The 20,050-nt window shown below is 39.7% G+C and overlaps 2 protein-coding genes across 11 annotated transcripts in view; one reads left to right on the forward strand and one right to left on the reverse strand.

Annotated features, from left to right (window-relative positions):
* The window catches only part of luzp2 (leucine zipper protein 2), a 231,080-nt gene that overhangs the window by 182,358 nt on the left and 28,672 nt on the right, over positions 1 to 20,050 (reverse strand). For 5 of the 10 annotated variants that reach the window (XM_037096011.1, XM_037096015.1, XM_037096018.1 and 2 more), the window contains one exon: positions 7,455 to 7,548. In XM_037096011.1, coding sequence (XP_036951906.1) covers positions 7,455 to 7,548 — 94 coding nt within the window. Of the gene's footprint in view, positions 1 to 7,454; positions 7,549 to 9,159; positions 9,270 to 12,929; positions 13,264 to 20,050 lie in introns of those variants that run through there. The other 5 variants (XM_037096016.1, XM_037096019.1, XM_037096010.1 and 2 more) reach the window with 5 other exon arrangements.
* Positions 160 to 17,109, forward strand: lingo1b (leucine rich repeat and Ig domain containing 1b). The gene is made up of 2 exons (XM_037096009.1): positions 160 to 431; positions 13,478 to 17,109. Exons 1-2 carry the CDS (start codon positions 420 to 422, stop codon positions 15,335 to 15,337), a joined length of 1,872 nt encoding a protein of 623 aa, XP_036951904.1. The 5' UTR covers positions 160 to 419; the 3' UTR covers positions 15,338 to 17,109.

The following is a 20,050-nucleotide window of genomic DNA, read 5'->3' on the forward strand; positions in this document are numbered from 1 at the left end:
TGCCAGTGCAAACGGAGAGCGTTTCTCTCCATTTCTTTTCAACTCCCCTTGCTGCCTGTGCTCTGTGCCTCTCATTCTCCCAGTGCACTGCAGCTCCTCCTTCCATCCCTCTCATCAGCTGCCCCTCCCTCTTCCTCTCTGTCTCTGCTAGGTGCAGCATGTATGTGAGCGTGTGTGAGCCAGCAGAGCCGCCTGTGTGTTTACATGTCAGCCTATCAGTGCTGCCGGATTTAGCGCATCTGGAGAGGACGGAGGCATTTCTCAAATGCCCCTCAGACACGGGATTCTCAGCGCTGCATATATCCCTCTTTCCCGTTTGAATCCAGCCTGTCTCGAATCCTGCATCCCTGTCTCCATGCTTTCGGAGGCATTTTGAATTTCCTTGGCAACATGGAGCTGCCTGAATTAGAATTCTCTGCATGACAGTCCTGGTAAGTACTCTGTCTCTATGGTGGGCTTTGAGCACTGAGGCATTGGATCAGATTTATTATGGTGCAGTGCTGGGGCCAGGGGATCGCCAGGGAGCAAATTAACGTCAGGAATAAAATTCTGTATCGTAGGCAAATGGAAGGGATGGAGAGATGGAGAATTATTCACTTAGGAGGGCTCCTGATCTTGTTTGTGCTTTGTCATCCAGATGGGTTTCATTTTGCTGTGTGCAATGCAATCTGGGTTTAGGCTGAGTATGGAACACACTCATATGATGTGTGCATGCATGTCTAAACATAGTGTTTGCAGATAGATAGAGGGAATTCTAATATATATATATATATATATATATATATATATATATATATATATATATATATATATATATATATATATATATATATATATATATATATATATATATATACTTACACACACACACTGTTAACATTGGTATTGTATGTGTGGATACATGCAAGCACATATCACCGCTAAAGGTGTGAGGCTGAGCAGGAGAGTCTCTATTTTGCGTTTTCTCCTGAGTGTTTTGCAAGGGTGGTTGTTGCTGCTTCCTAAACTGCACTGATTAACATTCATGTTTCTTCAAATGCCAGAAAACTCATCAAGACTCACACTTATTCATTCTCAGCAGCCTTTTGCCGCTGGCAATTTCCAGCTGTGATGGGGATCCTATGCAGGTGTTTGATTTGCCACAGGTTAGATAGATGGGTGGTGCTGGTGGTGTTGATGGGGAGAGTGGGCGTGGGGATGAGGGGCAACTTTGTATGATTTTTTTTATGCAGACCTTAAAAAAAAAAAAAAAAAAAAAACAACAGTCTGTCATAGATTAATGTCTCCAGCTTGTTTGCATCTTTATAATCATGGCTGCAACGCTCCAGCAGACAGACAGCTATGAGGGGACGCTTCCTCTCCATTTTTAACAGTGCAGTAACAACCTCTGCAAGCTACAGACCTCAGACAGCCTGTAAGTGAAGGGTCTGCTCTTCACGTCAGAGCTTCATGAGATACACAAAGCTCTTAATTGGGACCCCTGTAATCAGGTTATGACAGCTGATTGGAATCTCTATTTTTGGTAGTTATTTAAGCGTGTCACCGTGTGTGTATGTGTGCAGCTTCAGAGCACTCAACAGACTCCACTGACTGAAATGAGCGAGGCTTATATGACTGGAATTTGTAATTACATCTGATGAACAAATAAGTGATTAAAGCTCTCATTACTGGGCAAACTGTTTTTTAACAGTCTTCATAATGTTACTTAGTTCCGTTCCTATGTCTACTGTAGTAGTGTCTCAGTGTGTGTCAGTGTAATTGCAATATCAGCACAAGCTGCTTATTTTACAATTTGTGCAACATTAATGTTCTACAATTATACAAATTTCATTTTATTACACTTTATATTGGCGTACATGACGTGAAATTCACATTGATTTAATTATACAAGATGTTCAAATAATGATGCATACCTCAACATTCAACCTGCTTCAAAGAGATTTTTTGTTGGAGTTGGAGCCTGCACAAGTTGCAGCTAACAAGCACACACACAACTCTGACATATTATCACTGTATAAAGATGTGACAATGCTGATGGCCAGCCTTAATATGTTTTGTAGAAGAGGCAGATTCATAGTTTTGATTTTCTCAAAGGGTTGGCCGTCTATCTTCAAGCGGATTTCCATCTGGTCCACCAGTTTTGATGTAAAAGTAGCGGACAGTTGTACAATATTAGAATAATGAAGAAAATTTCCAGTCATAACCGATAAAAGAAAGAAAGGATGGATTTGTCTCCTTGAGATGGCAGTGAAAATACATTATTTGTTTTGTTTTTGAATAGAAAAGCAAACTGTGAGCAAACATTCAGCTGATACGGAGCAACGTTTTCAATTCATTGAATTGTATTCATATGAATATAAATCCACTATCTGCTAAATGTTATGTTTACCAGCATTGTGTATCTGCTGTTGGGTGCTGGGCAAGTTGAGGACAATTCGGTTTGCCAGAGCTGTTGTTTTTTTTGTTTTTGTTTTTTTTGTTTTTTTTTACTGAAAACACCTGCCTGCTGCGACTGGAAACCACGCTGATGAGAGTGTTGAGACTGAACTAAAACAGTTGTGGGATGTGAAACAAAAACAGTGCGATAAAAAGACAAAGCATCGAACTGCAGAGTTAGGTGACCCAGGGAGTTGGGGTTCTTCACTACCAGCATATCCAGGTAGTCAACTGATCAGTATAGAAATGGATATTTAGTGAGTAGTTTTTTTGCATAACACTGACAATATCAGCATATGCAATCACTCTGATGACATCAGTAAAAAAAACCTTCTAATCCTACTACTAACCAACCATGTGTTTACCATGAGTTTTATTTGATTATATACAAATGTACACCATACAATTGCCTCAAAGTGTTTTGCAAAAATACTGATGAATGCTGAGATGCCGCCACTCGAAATCAGGACCTATTGTTCAGGCACCTGAAAACTGCACAGAACCCCCACTGTCTTCTGATGCTGCTCATTGGCCAACAGAATAAGATTGATTGTTTGGTAATACTACTATAGTAAAAGATCCAGTCTCTTTTTGTATCAGCGCACTTGCTGAAAAAACTAAAATTAAGACTCAAAAGTAATATACATACATTTAATATAACATTACAGTCACAGAAGACATAATCAGCCTGCTTTAGAATTACAACCTAGTCGCCATAATACATGCTAGTTTTAAAAATGCAAGTTACTGTTTCTTTATGTTGCAACTTTACATTCCTTAAGTTCAATCTTTTGTTGTGACAATGCTGTGCTTATCGTCTGGTCAGGAAGAAGCTTGGGTTTTTGCTGAAAACACCTTTTTTGGTCACCACAAACACTGCATGAGCTGCCCTGACATCTCTTCAAAAATGTCTGTTTTATTGTTGCCTCAGAACACAGCTAAGAGTAGTCCGAGGTCACCCTCAAAATATCCTGTGGTGTCATGAAAATGCTGAAATGGTCTGGTCCCTCGTCAACAATCTCCCAACGATTTCACACTTGTGAAATGTTGAAACTGCGTTCACTGGCTTGCCTTCTTTAACTCAACCACCATCAACCAACCACCAATATGAAGGTCAGGTCCCAAACATGTAATATAGCTGTGATATGAGATATTGTGGAAATGTCAATATGCTACATCGCCCATTTTACTGTGGTGACTGGGCTGAGGATTAAGCTCTGTTTTCAAATCTAGGATTGACTGTTGTACACTAAAGTACTTTATTTAAACTTTAAATCATGGAACCATGTACCACTGGTTTGATGTTAACAATTTGTATTTGACATGTTTGGGGTTAGAGACAATGCTGATGGCCAGCCATGTTATGTTTTGTTGGGGAAGCAGATTCATAGTTTTAAATTTCTCAAAGGGTTGGCCGTCTATATTCAAGCAGATTTCCATTTGGTTGACCAGTTTTGACTTAAAATCAGTGGACAAACATTTGTACAATATTATAATCATGTAGAACATTTCTAATCATAAGAGTAAAACAATAACACTAACTACAGGAGAGCATAACAGTTAATGATAGTAGTAAAATGATACAGACAATGTACACAAATTCTACTCCATTCCAAGCGAAACAAAAACATCTAGACACAATCAAAGCAGTGCTGCTGATCAGTTTTGCTCAGTGCTTTGCCCTGTGCTGTCATATGCTCAGTATTCTGTGATGTTGAAGTCTACATAATACTGAACAAAGGTATATTGTACTGAACATGTACTATACATGCTCAAGGTGAATAACATAGTAACGTAACATAATTATGTCCCATCTATCTGAAGCTTTTATACTGGATAATTTCTTATGTCTGGGAAACATAGAGCCGTAACAATCATAGACCATGATATTTACAACTGAAATCAGGGCACTCCTGCACACAACAGTTCAGTTGTGATGCCCCAGAAAGGAGTGATGTATAACTTGGCCAGTAAACATAGAGGGTGTTTTTTTTGAAACAAGAGCCATATGGAATCAAGATGCTGCCACATAATGGGTAACATCAGACACCTTGAAAAGGAAATGCTGAGGTTATTGTGGCAAAGACTGCCAGACCATGTGTTTACAGAGTGTCTGCTGGATGGAGAGGTGACAGACGGAGGCAGATCTGTCACAGGATACTCAAAATTGCGTTCTACAAATGTATTCAGAAGGTCACAGTCCTCCTGCTCTGCGTCAGTCTCCTCATTTAAATTTAATAACAACAGCTTTATGCAAAATATGAGACAGTCAGGGGCTACAATAGTTGGATGGGGGCTAAGGTTGCCTTATGTTCATGCTCCTGGCAGCACTAATATAGCACAGCTTACAATAATATACACTTGGAGTGATCACAGAGGGACTCTTGCAAACTGTCTCATACCATTCATTCATCTGTGGATCCCATCCTTTAGCTGATATTTATAAAATATGTGACATCAGACTTCTGATTTCTTCCACTTGAAAGATGGGACATGATGAATTGTTGTTCGGTATTTCTCAATTCTCAAAATGTACGGACTAGGAAAGTAAGCATCCTTGAATCTTTGACATATTTATCAACAACACCTCTGATGCAGGCAAACCAAGCAAAAAATCTGTGAAAGGCATGGTCAATCATTGCCCACTCTTGGAGGAGATGGGTGGAGATCCCAGTCCCCCAGGGTGAAAAGCAATAGGTTTAATTTTCTTTGTTCCAACTGCAATAAATGAACCTCATTTGCACTAAACCTAGACTGCACTGTTCAGCAGCACTTTATCAGGATACCATTCCTATGGTTTGATACGTTTAACAAATGGACACAGCTTTTTTCATTGGGTTGTTTTCTGTGACTGCTGTAATCAATATTGCATGTCCACTGTATGTTGTGTTTTTGCCCACTACTATAAATCAACAATAAAGATCTTAATACGGAATAACGTAAATGAATGGTTGACGCTTCTTTGAATCAGTAAAAGATGCCAAGGCACTCGAACTTAATTTTTGCACCGTAGCTGGTGATTATTGTCTGAGTGATTTGGTGTGAAAATCTCCCAAAATCTCCCATTGTGCGTCCTATGATGAGCTGTAAGAGGCTTGTCTGAGGTAAAATTGCCTTCAGCATGGCATTTAGCCCTTTCCTTTCAGTTCGAGTCCAAAACATCTTATATTCCCTGATGGTGAGTAGGGGATAAAGGTTTGTGTAATTTCCAGCTTATCCTACTTGACTTTCAAGAGAAACGGGTGTTAATGAAGAAGGGAGCCTCTTTTGTAGCATTACTGTTGGACTTTGTCAATGAACCAAGAAATAGATCCACCCGGTAATACTGGATAACAGATTAAGTACACTGCAGTACAACAAATATGCAAATAACTTCACATTAGATCCTTAATTCAAAGGAATTGTTAATTCTATTAGCAAACAATGTGTCGTCAGGCCAGAGGGGAATGATCATGTCAGCAAATAGTGTAGAAGCGAGTTGTATTTCACTTATTTGAAAAAAAAAAATATCAAAACATTAGCAAAAAATGTCACTGCATGGTAAATTACATCTCCATTAAGCAATATCAATCTGAATCAAGAATAAAAGTCCATATTGCTGATCTCACAGAATGAATGGCACAGTCTGCAGCTCTGTGCAGCTTTCAGCCTCTTCCACTTAATTGTTTTGGTTCACCAGCCCGTCTGGTTGAGTCCCGCTGGCTCTCACTGACCCCCATATAAAACCGTGGGCAGCTGCTCCCAGCTCAAAAGCTTACAGCTCAAAAGCTCCCACACACTGATTGTACACTACCTGCCCAGTGAGAAATACTAGAGTAGGCGCCAGTATCTTTTGGAGAGTTGAGTGGCTGGTAGAGATGAGCCAACATTCAGGAACCCAAGGAGACTAGTTTTTAGGAGTTTAAAGACCAAATAATTCTATATTCCATCGTTGTAAAGGAAGATGGAATGGAATACCATTTTTGGGGTTACTAGGACTTTCTTGTTCTGATATCCAAGGTATTGAGTATCCTTTTTTCCAATCATGATAATGTCTCAAATTTTAAAATTCTAGTATCATGACAACCTTATGCCATAGCACTGAAAAGGCTTTTTAACTGTGGCTTTTTGAATTAATTTGTCAAAATTGCCAAATGCAACATTAATTTTAAAACAAAATGATCAATTTTGCAAAGGCATTTCAAGAACTCTTGAAAATACATTCTCAAGGCAAAATCACTGAAAGCACTAGCTGCTGATAGAGCAAGATGTTAAGGAGAAGACTTTTGTTACTTATCTCCTTTTGTTGTAGCATGTGGAACCAAAGGTTTTCTTTGTTGCACCTATGAATGTGTCTGTCTCTAGCTACAACATTATCTGTATTGTGCAGAAAGTGTTGCATTGCCTATTGTTGTTGATGGACTGATATGTTTTGTTTTGTTTTGTTTTGTTTTTTTTTCTTCTTCTTTTCTTTTGTTTGGTTTCTTTGCAGTGTTTTAAGTGACTAGCACTGAGTTCCTGTGTCTCTTTTTTGTGCTTGTTTTTGCAGTCACCCCCATCCATTCTTTTGTCTAGTGCTGTAATTCCTGGGAATCATAAGCAGCCTTTTGCACAGCAGACATTTTGTAACATTTTCTGTCATCTTAGAAAAAAGATGAGCAATACTAGGAAAATGAAACTGAAGCAGCTGGATTCAGATTTTAGATTCAGCAGCAAAATTATTTTCACCTGTGCTTTTAAGACTGACGTGTCAAAATGTCTTCTTAGGCCTTTCTTCATAATACTGAAAATAATGGTGCCATTTGACCTTGGCACTTGAGCTGTCTTAAAAAATAATTAACTTCCTAGTCCATCACACAAAGAAGTGTCCATTGAATTATTTCAGGAGCACTACATGAAGACAGAGCATCAGAGATGATGAGGTTAGTTTTGTCCACTGACCACACAGGAGATGAGAGGGGCTCTCTGATCTTGATGCTAGTTATTTCCAGGTCAGTAGTATGGAGGAAGAACATGAGAGAGAAAGATGCAATTCTTACTGACTTGCTATTGGCCAGGTCCCTCCGGGTGCCTTTGAACACAGCGTTGGTGGATTGAACACAGTCCGCAGTCTCGACATGATGGGGCGTGGCCCTACGGGAGTAAAGATTTGACAATTATTTTAAAATACCACAAAGAGAGAACATTTTTACTTATTCACATCTAATTATTATCATTTCCTGACAAGTGGGTGGACTGCCATGTTGGTCAGAGTGCAGTAAAGGTACTTAAAGACAGTTAAATGGGAGGCTTGACGTTCCATTACAGTTGTGATGTGAAGGTAAAAAACAGGCTTCTGTGATCAACTACTTCATGTCCCCAGGCATCTACGAGACCATTCATCTACAGTAGCGCCTGTCCAATGGAAAGCTGTCCAGCATGAATGCCAAAGTGACTTTATCAGCCGGAATCTGTTGGAGAATCACTCCTAGGCTTATGATGATGATGTTTCTTTTCTGTCCAAACTACGTATCCACTAAATACAATTTCAGACCTCTGCACACCCAACAAACTAACTGTTTTTGGCTAGTTCTTGTACACTTTTTATGTCCAAGCATCTGAGATGTCCAGTTCAATCAATTGGCTTGGCTTCTCTCCTCATCTTCTTTTATGACCACATAATGTTATGTACAATTTATGCCTCTGTGCTCATTGTTTCCAAAAGTGGCACAGAGCTTCGTCTGTGCACGCTTCTTAAGGTTCTACTTCTTCAAGAGCATGACAAATAATCTGGCAAAAACACCGCAGGCAGATAGTTTAACTAAAATAAATGCTCTAATTGCTGGTGGAAATCTTTTGGACTCATCCAAACAATCTTCCTGGACTAGATTCTGCAGGATGAGGTGTTGTGAGCCAGTCTTGAGTTATTTAGTTCTCTTTGGAACTTTAATCAGTCACTGCCAGACCCTGTCTTTTGAAGTGGGCTGTCAGAAAGCTACAGCATGAGAATTTAACATGGGCAATGGAGACACAAGAGTAGGCAATTTCTTTATTTGCGATCTTGATCAATATTGAAGGTGTCAACAATCTACATTTCAGGCAAATTGTAGAGAACACAGTATTACATTTCCTCATACCTCTGCTTCCAAACCATATTTAACCTTACTGACTTGCAGATCGCACAGCGTGAACATATACTGATAGAGTGACATAGTCGACCACATGACTATGCGGATATGATGAACGATTTCACGTGGCTCCTCCTTGGATGACGTAGTGGACCAATAGAAGTAACATGAGGAGCACGAGCCAAAAAACAAACTATTGTGTTTTAAATGGAGGAATTCGTATGCTATTTCAAGTCTGAATAGTCTATAGGGCATTTCAAATCTGCCAAAACAGGTCACAATCTAGATTGTGGATGGTGATTGTGAGTGAACACATTGTGATATTATTGTTTTGGCGAGATCACCCAACCCTCTAAAAAGAGACTGAAACAGGTATTTAAATAGTGTCTAACGCTCTCATTTTTGCATGATCCACTCCCTCAAAAAGGAAGCTTCTGTGCATTTGCTTCTCCTCCACACGATCACTTTAATTACTCCCCATACATTCTATTTCTCTTGACACTGTCTCTTTCCAAATTAAATTTGGCTGTAGGTATCTACTGAACTTCTGAAGCAAAACCACATGCCTCTCTGGCAGAGAGCCCTGTTAACTAGAGGACACTGCTGTCACAAGAAGAAAGATTGAGAGTTCACTGACCCCATGCAGGTGTGTTTCTGCATCTCAACAGGAGTGGTTCCCGTGCTATAAAACCATTTTGTCCTCCTCTAAGCATTTGATCCTGGCATTGCGGAACATCAGGCCATGCAGTTTCTTTTTAGGTTTGCAGGGGGCTGTTACCTTTATCTTAGGCTTCCACTGAGGATTTGTTTTCATGGGATTTCTCATATCTGAATACTCATTCTTCTGGAGGATGGAGATTAGCTTGCAAGCCTTGCTGGGTAAACACAGAACTGCACTGCAGCATGTATTTACTGTAACATGATTATTATTGCAGGTCACCGTTTCTTTGTAATGTCATTATCGTCGGTACTTTCAGCTGTGTCTCGACCTGTACATGCAAGAGATTCAGCTTACATCTAAACATTTATTGAATTTGACATCAACATCTAATTCTGGCACAAGATAGAGCCTTTTTGTATTGATAATTAAAGTACATACCAAAAAGCAAACGCAATGTTCGCTGTTTGTTAGATATCACACACGGCAGATGTAGTAAACGAGCCCCTAGATACCCTGAAAGACTCGTCCAGTGTAATCTCCCACAAACACTGCAACTTCAGTGCAGGTTTTCTTGTTTGTTTGCTTTTTGATTAGTAAACGTTTGCTTTAAATTTGTCCTGCTGAACACAAACATACCAGTGGCAGCTATCTTTATCTCTTAAATCCTTTGCACATTTAATTTGCGGGCTGTAGCTTATTTTCTGTTTCATCCGCACTAGTCTCTTAACAGGCGCAGAATAATCGAAGCTGAATGGGATATGTTTGCCACTTCAACAAAAAAAGCTCTGTCGGCTAATGAGCACACTGCTCAAATCTACAACAAAAGAAGCCGAAGTAGTCTGAAGTACTAAAGTCTGAAACTGAAGCAGTCCCGTGAGAACAATCACTCAGAACAGTCAAAAATGAAATTATTTTTGACTCAAATGTGTGGGGCACGAGAAAAATAATGCAGTGTACATGTTTGACTTTAGCGTGCAAGTTAAGTTTTAGAACACATACTGTGGACAATTAAAACTAGAAGGGACAATCTTGTCCACCAAAAACATCACAGCACTTTTCACTTTACATGACCTTTATTAAAAAGGCCTTTAACTCTGATGCATTTAATCAGAATTACAAACACTGCTACAGAGGCGAGTCATACTAATGAATCCCAATAAGCAGCTCTGAAGAGGAAAAAGCAGACAAATCACCTGTGTCCAGACTACATGCACATCAATCAAAGCAAAGAAGCTAAATTATTTAATCTATCAGGGGAAACACTCTCAGAACTCATGCTGCATTGATGATTCATGACAGCAGTCAGAAGGTGAAACCATCCAACAGGGACACTATAGACAAACATAATGTGCAGTAAACAAGGAACTAACAAATAATGCTAATTAGTTTGCAACTAATGATAAAAGCTTTGTATTTGCAACTACAATTTAGTCACTTCAGTCATTATTAGTGAACTATTTACATACTTGTGTCTACATCCCAACAGTTCTTCCAATATAATGCTGCACAACAAAGGTACTTAACAATACACGAAAATAACCAAAGGGCATGTGTGAGCTGATGCATAAAGCTCATTTGTCTGCTCGCTTGCTTTCAGTGACCCATTAGCAGTGCATGCCTCTCTTTGGTTTTGCCCTGTATTAAACCACATGGCACCGTAAGAAGAGACTAAAAGTAAGCCAAGATATCCTTCTGTTAGAAGACTATGGCAGGGTGAGAGGTCCACAGAGAAAGTGTAAACACTCAAACAAGGATAGGAGAGAAAAGGTTTGTTCACTTGTATCGTTTCTCCGTAGAAATCTATAAGAAAGAATGGAATCAATCAATGTCGGCACAAAGAATATAGGAAGCGACAGCTGAAGAGCTAAAATGTAATTCATAGACTACCGTGTACATAGTAAGGCACTGTGCTACTGTTACTGAGAGGTTATTTGCCAACTTCTTTTTTTTTCAGGATTACTGCTCAAGGTCAAAACAAAGTGGTGATACAGTGAGTAGATCTGAGCTGTGAGGCCAGATTACACAGATAGTACCCCTGCCCTTACTACACTCTGAATCATAAATCATGCATGGTACTCTGGCAAGAAAATCACCATTGCGTTTGCATTTGCTTGTTTGCGATTAGAGATGACATCAGCCAGCCTCGTCCTCATTCATATTCCTGACTTTACAAGATAAAATCACAGTCTGTGTCAAAGAGATAAACATGCCCCCCCCCCCCCCCCCCCTTCTCTGTATTGAGTAGCTCAGTCATATTTCATGTCATTTGAAATCTACAGTTTAGAATCTATCACAATGGATCAAACTGAACATGCTTAAACATGCAATTTTAGCATTTAAATCCACTTAATAGGCAGAGTGTCTGTTCTAGAAAATATTTTAGCATCCCATTGGAAAGTGCTCAGTTTGTAAATGTTATTACAAAGAGACAGAACAGAGTGGTAGGTCACGACGGAACTACTGTTACTCTCGCTGTCAGTTTAATAGCCTTCTTTTTAAAGTGCTGTATACACGCTGGACTGACACCTAACATGTGAGGAATATGCAGCCAACAGAAATTAACAGTTCTGGAGGAAGTGAAAGTGAAAGCTGCAATTACTGCTCCATTGGAACAACTCAGGCCACAATCCAATGCCTCAGTCCAATGACTTTAATTCACTTAGAGCAATGTGTAATTTGTGTTGGTGCAATAAAAGACGATTCTAATCTTCACTATCAAGTTGAATATCTTTTAAAAGCTGCAACAGCGTGGTAGACAGCCAGAGAGGTTTTAAAAAGCACTTTACCAATAACATGGAGTGCTCTTACAGAAACACTTCAGTGGTGAATGTGTCACAGAAAGAAAATGTAGCGCCTGTTCAGCCCCCACGAATCAGGACAATGTTCATTATGATTAATGTTTGGACAACTCAAGGACTGTTGGGACTGTTGGAATAACATCACACAATAAAATTTCCTTCTTTTAAAATGAGACGCGATATACTTCTTCTTGATCACATGTGCTACCATGTTATTTTGGTTTTTACATCCTCTTGCCATTAGATGTTTTTTTGCTTGGATAAAAATGCCAAAGTAAAAACATCAATTAAGTAATGTTGCCTTGTCTAAACAAAGCAGTGGTAAGGCCAGTCTGCAAAATGAGAAAAAAACAGTGTCATTTCTCATACTTTGCATGAGGCTCTTCTAAGAGTGTGCCCCACAGATAAAGCTGTGACTTGAAACGCATGATTGATGTGAGAAGTAGAGCTTGAAGGTTTTAGCAAGTTAAAGTTCCCCCGAGTCAAAATCAAATAGGGGTTTTAGGTCCTCTGACAATCTCCCTCTCACCATTTATCACCACTTGGCAGCAATCTCTGTTTTATATCACTGCAAGGTCAACAGCTCAGTACTGACATGAGATGTGATAAGTTTGCAGATTCTTGGAGGAGACATTTCCTGATGTACTGTGGCATTTTTGGCTGCTAATTAAAAATAGTTTGTGCGAGTGCACACTGTGTCACTAATTTTGGCAGCAATTGTTTTCACCATGTTAAGAAGTAAGAAGCACAGCAGGGTGGTTATAATGTGTGACTGAGCCCTTTCATTGATTGGCTGATGTTATTAATTGGGAGGAAAGCCCATACAACACAGGGGAAGGGAGAGGCTGCTTTATGTCTTTGCGAGGAAGTGCAGATAAAAGGAAGTAGTCATTTTTTACTGGCTTTGCAAACATGATGAAAAAGGTTGAGAGAAAGAGCCAAAAATACCTGTAATTTCGGAGATCTCATTAGTATCAGATAATGGTTTACCTTCTACCTTGTGAATTTGAAAACAGTCGTTAAGCTGGTATTGTATGGTATTCTAAGAAAGATGTTTTTAATACCAGAGAAGTAGTCTACACACATGATAATATCTCAATTATATATCTTTTTATGAAATTTAAGTGATAAGGTATTTTCTTTTTTCTATACTTTGCAGCTTTGTCTAAACCATATCAGTCTACAAATGGAAACCTTACTATTAATAGACAAGAGCTTTCTACTCTTCTCCCCCCCAGAAATCTGTTTCATTTTGTGTGTTCAGCTGGAATTAAGGACATATTCTGCGATCGTTATTCATGCATTCATTAAAATTCTTAATGTGATAATTTGGTGACTCAAATCCTGATTGAGTCTCTTAGAATCTAATGGTGTACGTTCCATAACTCTTTTCTTTTGATCTTTCTATTCTAGCGTGATACTGCATTGTTCAAAAATGTCACAGCCATTTCTGTACCATCATTCCACTCTACCAACCTCCCTTTCTGTCTCCACAGGTAAGAAGTAGGATGGTGTCGGGGGAGGCAGGAGGGCACAGCTACTTGGTGTCATGCTGGCAGCCCATCCTGATCCTGATGCTAGGCACCGTCCTTTCTGGTTCCACCACCGGCTGCCCGTCCCGATGTGACTGCAATGCTCAAGAGCGTTCAGTTGTTTGCCATCGGCGGAGACTGGCAGCTCTTCCTGAGGGCATCCCCACTGAAACCAGGCTGCTGGACCTCAGCAAGAACCGCCTGAAAACTCTGGGGCCCGAGGAGTTCATTAACTACCCTCAGCTGGAAGAGCTGCAACTTAACGAAAACACAATTTCATCCATTGAGCCTGGGGCTTTCAGCAACCTCATGAACCTTCGAATTCTAGGTTTGCGCAACAACCAGCTGAAGCTCATTCAGCTGGGTGTGTTCACAGGCATGACCAATCTCACCCAGCTGGACATTAGTGAGAACAAAATTGTCATTCTGCTCGACTATATGTTCCAGGAGCTGTACAACCTGAGGGCTCTGGAGGTTGGTGACAATGACCTTGTATTCATCTCACCCCGATCATTTCATGGCCTCAGCAACCTTGAAAGCCTCAACATTGAGGGCTGGAATCTGGCCTCAGTGCCGACTGATGCCCTTAGCCATCTGCATAACCTGTTGTCACTGCGATTACGCTATCTCAACGTCACTGTCATAAGGGATTACTCCTTTAAGAGGCTGTATAGGCTCAGAGTGCTGGAGATTTCTCATATGCCTGCCCTGGATACCATGACTCCAAAATGCTTGTTCGGACTAAACCTCACATCACTGTCAATCACAAACTGTAATCTTACTGCCATCCCCTACCAAGCCATCAGTCACCTAAGACATCTTCGGTTTTTGAATCTGTCGTTCAATCCCATTCATACTGTGGAGGGGAACCAACTGTTCAATCTGCAGAAGCTCCAGGCTTTTCATTTGGCTGGCGGGAGATTAGCTGCTATCGAGCCCTACTCTTTCCGAGGACTAAACCACCTAAGAGTCCTCAATGTTTCCAGCAATAGCTTGAGCACCCTGGAGGAGTCGGTTTTCCACTCAGTGGGAAACCTGGAGACCCTGGCTTTGTATGACAACCCATTAGCCTGCGACTGTCGCCTGCTCTGGGTCTTCCGCCGGCGGTGGAGGCTCAACTTTAACAGACAACAGCCCAGGTGTGCTTCTCCTGAGGTTGTGCAAGGAAAAGAGTTCAAGGACTTCCCAGACGTCCTGCCTCCTGATTATTTCATCTGCCAGAAATCAAAAATCGTGGATTATAAGGTTCAAGAAAGCCATGTAGATGAAGGAACTACCGTTCATTTCACTTGCCGAGCTGAGGGTGATCCAGTCCCTGTAATAATGTGGCTCTCCCCTAAGAAGGACTACATCACTTCCAAAACTGTGGGCTCAAGACTTTCTGTGTCAAATGACGGCACACTGGAGGTGCGCTACTCTCAGATCCAGGACAATGGCACCTACTTGTGCATTGCAAGCAATGCAGCTGGGAACGACACCAAAGCGGCTCACCTTTTTGTGCATAGTTACTCCCCCAATTGGCCCCACCAGCCAAACAAGACATTTGCCTTCATCTCCAACCAGCCAAGCGATGAAGGTGCTAATGTGACCCGGGCCTCAGTTCCATTTCCATTTGATGTAAAAACACTTATCATTGCAACCACCATGGGATTTATCTCTTTCCTCGGAGTTGTCCTCTTCTGTCTTGTAATATTATTCCTCTGGAGTAGAGGGAAAGACAACACTAAGTCAAGTATAGAGGTTGAGTATGTGCCACGTAAAGAGGAAACAGAGGAGGCCAGTCCAACTGAGGCACCCATACAATTCAACATGAAAATCATGTGAACATCAGAAGGAAGCCATGTGGGCTTACAAACTGCTGTCGGGGTGCATACCATTCTCGCTTCAAATATGTACTCAGTTTATGAGAGATAGAAATTGCACAACAGCAAACGCATCTTGACACTATACCGTAAACATTCTTTTTTTTTTTTTTTTTACTTCAGGGACTGAATCTTTAAAGTCAAATGTTCAATTTCAAGTATGTGTAAATTTGTATTGGCAATTCTCAATCAGTATGTTAACATGCAATAAACAACGTGGTTATTGTGTGTAACTAAGTTAAGGTAGTTTGAATAAAGCACATGGATCACAGTGGATGGATTCCCTGTTTGAACTAGGTTTACATGATAGGTGGGCTATTGTGAGGAAGGAGGTGGAAAAGAGTTTGCAGGAATAATTTTTCTATCTGCACACAAATCCTTTGCTTTGATGGATGTACAATGCACAAAATCCCACTACTAGTTATGCTACTTAAATGGCAAAGTTGAAAGAAGTTTCTCTATTTTCTTTCACCATTAGCAATTGCCAAGTATGACATGAGTAGTAGGGGCATTTTTAGAAAAAAAGAAGAGATTATATATGAAGAATATAATCATGTATTGTAATATTGAGTTGAATATTGAATTGAATAAGAAAACCCCTCGAATCTCTATTCTCTGATTGGAATCAGATGATGACTTAGAGACAGAGGAGTCAGTGTATCTCACCACCTGCTGTGTGTCAGTGACCATGTGGCCTTTAAGTAGTTTCCAGCATCATTAAATTGTGTTTTGATGTTTTCTCTGCCCTCTTAGGCACTGCTGTCTGGAAGAAACTGTGTCCAACATTTCGAACAGTAGCTTTTTTCTCCATTACTTGTCACAGAGAAGTGATTTTGTCAATTGGGCTTCAGTTTTACTGTGTCTATTAGTGATAATACCAGCAGTATTTCGTTAATACGGTAACAGTGGAATGAGAAGTGGGCATGTTAACACACTGAATCAGATAAAAGTAAGCCATTCCGACAGTATGTGATCCTTTCTGCCAACAAAGGAAGTCATTAATGTATTGACATGTTTAGCAATACATATTTTTTCTGTATTTTATTCTTTCCTTGTACATTATGCTATGGCACAATAGTAATGCTTTTAATGGCTGTGGGTTTTGAACACATTACAATCTAGAAGAGCAGATTACTCAGTAAACATGTTTTTGATGCAACAAAACCAAAAGAGGCTGCTTTTCAGAGTGTATAATAGTACCTCTGAAACTAATCACATAAACAATTCAATTCATTGTCAAGCATAACAAAGTTAATTTGTTTATCCGTTTGGCAGCTTATTGAGTGCAAGCACTCTGTCCACATCCTTTGGTTATATAGTCACTGGTGCATATCAAAAACAACATTTTTAATTTGCTGAGGTCAAACCTCCTGCAACACTTGTGGTGAATTGAGCAACTTCATTGTGGGACCTCTGTGTTGCTTGAGTTCTGACCACTTTAGATAGCTTTCCCCTCTCCATGCATCTTGCAAATGGGTGAAACTGTGCCAGAAACCCCTACCCTACATTATTAATTTGTTGCCTTAAGTAACCCATTTTACAGCTTTCAGCTGAGCAATACCCAATATGTATGTGCAAAATGGAGTTTTATGCCTCATAAGGATTTTATGTTCTCTAATTAATTTCACAGTCAAGGTCTGCTCTGAAGATAATGTGTTCATTAACTCTTAAAATACTTGTTTGAAAGGGATGGGCAGATGGAAATTCTATTAAAATAAATAACATTTTATACTACGGGGTGCTTATTTTATGCTAATCTACTATAAAAATGAATGTTAGGACACATCTTTCATCTTCAGGAGAGGTGATATCCTGTGCTGCAGTAAAGTTTAGAGCCTATTGTTTTACTGAGGAGGCACACAGTGAAGCACACATTTAGGATGCACCTTAAATACTCATCGCACTGCAGTCTTTCAATGTTGGCACTTGCCAGTGTGGGCATAAGAATCACGTAGTGTATTCAGACCTGGCTAGAATGTTGTAGCATACACATGTCCGAATTCCAAAGGATCTGTGTATTTGTGCACTGCAAACAAAATGGAATATCAAAGTGAGATCATGTTAGACCATGGTATCCTATTTCTATCGTCACACCTGTTTCTTTCTATAAGCTGCATATTGTACACTTCAGCTGCCAGCTGAGCTAGAATTAGAATGACAATATGATTTGGGTGCAAAGTGTGTAGCTGGAGAAGAACAAAGTTTATATAAGATAACCTGAGACCACAAGCCAACACAAAATATATCTGAATACTATGCATGGAAAATGTGCTGGCTGTAGCACAGTAATTGTTAACTTGCCAGCCAAGGCTGCCACTAAATGGTTGGTTGTAGTGGAAACAGATGCTTAAACAGAAACATTTAGCTGTCAGCCTAACCACTGGGAACTCACAATCTCTGAAAGCCTGAAGGCAAAAAGACGCCTGCTAATGTGTAAACGCAGTGACTGTCAGTCTGATCAAAATCTCAAGGCCATCAAAGAATTGTTTGCTTGTGGACAGATTTGTAGACAAATTTGTAGAACTTATGCAGGAGAGTTCCAAACATGGCTGTGTCTTGTTTATTCAGTTGGGAAACACAGATGACTGCTAAAATGGAAGAGACTATTGACAAAGACAAACTGTCATAGAGTTTGTAGGAAAAAACCTGAGAAAAGCTCAGAGTTTTTTTCTGAATGCAAAATGTAATAGAATGAAATATTTGTAACTTTGATCAGGTTAACAAAAGCCATGCAGTTTAAATAGGGCTTTGGTTACAGAACCTCCGTCCATGACTGTTGCCCAAGTGGCTGTGTTACATGTTATGACATCTGCTTAATCATGCTGCTGCATCATTTCTAAGGTAGTCCGGACATCATTACTCCATGAAACACAGCATTGCATAATGGCACTGTGTATTATCATTACCTCTATGACACTAATATATGGTTCAACGTTTATACTTGGTCATTTATTATCAGTTTCGTTCGCGCAGTATGTCAGAGAAGACTATCTTTTTGTTTTATCCGTAACGCTTGGTAACTTACCTGTTGCAATTGGGTTCTACTCAGATGGATGGAGCAATAAAAGGTGGCAATAACTATAAAACTCATAAAAGCAAGAAAGCATGAAGACAAAAGGAAAATGAGTTTCAAGATAGCAAAAAGCATTCAAACACAAAATAGTTCTGTCGTGGTGTCTTGCTGTCGTCAATAGATAAACTCCCTCCATTCTTTCTCTATGATGATTGTTTTTGTGTCTGTTAAATACTTCTTAAGCCGTATCTGTTTATGAGGCACACTTTTCTTTCGTTCTGACAACATAACTGCCTATCTTCTATGATTGATCAACTTCTTATTCCTCTACTGCACTCTGAAACTTGACAGATTACTGGAGTTGGTTTGTAAGCATGTTTTAACGACAGTTTACTTTATTTATTCCTCAATTTCAGGCAGGAGAAACTTGCAGGCCACACTTTATAGAATTAGGGCTGCACTCCGGCTTATAAAGACACATGCAGTGAGCAGTCAGACATTGCTGAGCCAAGTAATCACTGAACCTTTATATTCGATTCAGTAATGAAACCAGTGCAAAGTAGCTGAGGAAAAAGAGGCTGATATGGATGAATGAAGGGTGTTTATTCTTTATCAATAATAAACAACTTATTGGCAGCAGAATTACTCATACACTGGAGCTGAGCCACAGCTTGTTGTGGACAAACAGCACAAAATTGTAGAGGGAAAAAACTAAGTGTACTTTAAAAGGAAAAACAGTCATTTCATCTATTAATATTCGAAGTTTGATTAAATAATGCCCCAGTTTAAAACTGAGGCATAATGTTCTGAATTAATTTGAACCAACTTGATGTACAGTTTCAGAGCTGTTCAACCAATTCCTCTACAGCTGTTTTCTGGCTGTCACAATGGCTACAGTTAAGTTGATGTATACTTTTTCGCCATGGCTCAAAGGAGAGAAGACTCAGATTAAAAACACAGCTGAAAAAGTAACCTGTGGGAAGAAAACTAAAAGCACTTTACCAGTAAATAATGAAGCAGGAGAAATACACAAGCCCAAGGACTTACCATTTTCTCTTTGACAGGTAAGATGTGAGCTACGTCTCGGGGTTATTATGAGCCGTCAACCAACACCCTCCATTTAAAATCAATTTCAAGAGTGCATTGTTATCATAGGACCTTAAAAACTTCTACACCAGGCCAAGCATTCAAAATCTCATCTTTTCATTCACTTGGTAACCTTCTGATCTATTAGATCTTGACTTGTCACTTCATTTGTCTCAAATCCAGATACAATCTAGATATGATTAAATACACATTCATTTACACCTAGCCATTTGTGTCCCCATTAGTCAGATAAGAAATCCAATTTGCATTAATTCATGCAAGATGCAAATCTAAGTGGGCCATAACACACTCCAGTCAAGATGCTGGAGGTGATGCACCAAAAACGGTCTGCAAAGGAATGAACTTGAAGTCATTAGCTAATACCTAATGTTTCTGAATAACTTGCACAAGGGGTGATATGAGGAAATTTATGTTTATGGTTTGACAAATATTCTTTGTATTCTGCCTTCTCATTTCATTTTCTTTACAGTCACAAAGTGCAAAAACACTGTTTAAAACACAACTTTATGACCCTATTATGGGGGGACTGAATCATGCAAATTCAGTACCCCCTTT

Source organism: Acanthopagrus latus, chromosome 4 (genome assembly GCF_904848185.1).
Source record: "Acanthopagrus latus isolate v.2019 chromosome 4, fAcaLat1.1, whole genome shotgun sequence".
Classification (NCBI taxonomy): Eukaryota; Metazoa; Chordata; class Actinopteri; order Spariformes; family Sparidae; genus Acanthopagrus; species Acanthopagrus latus.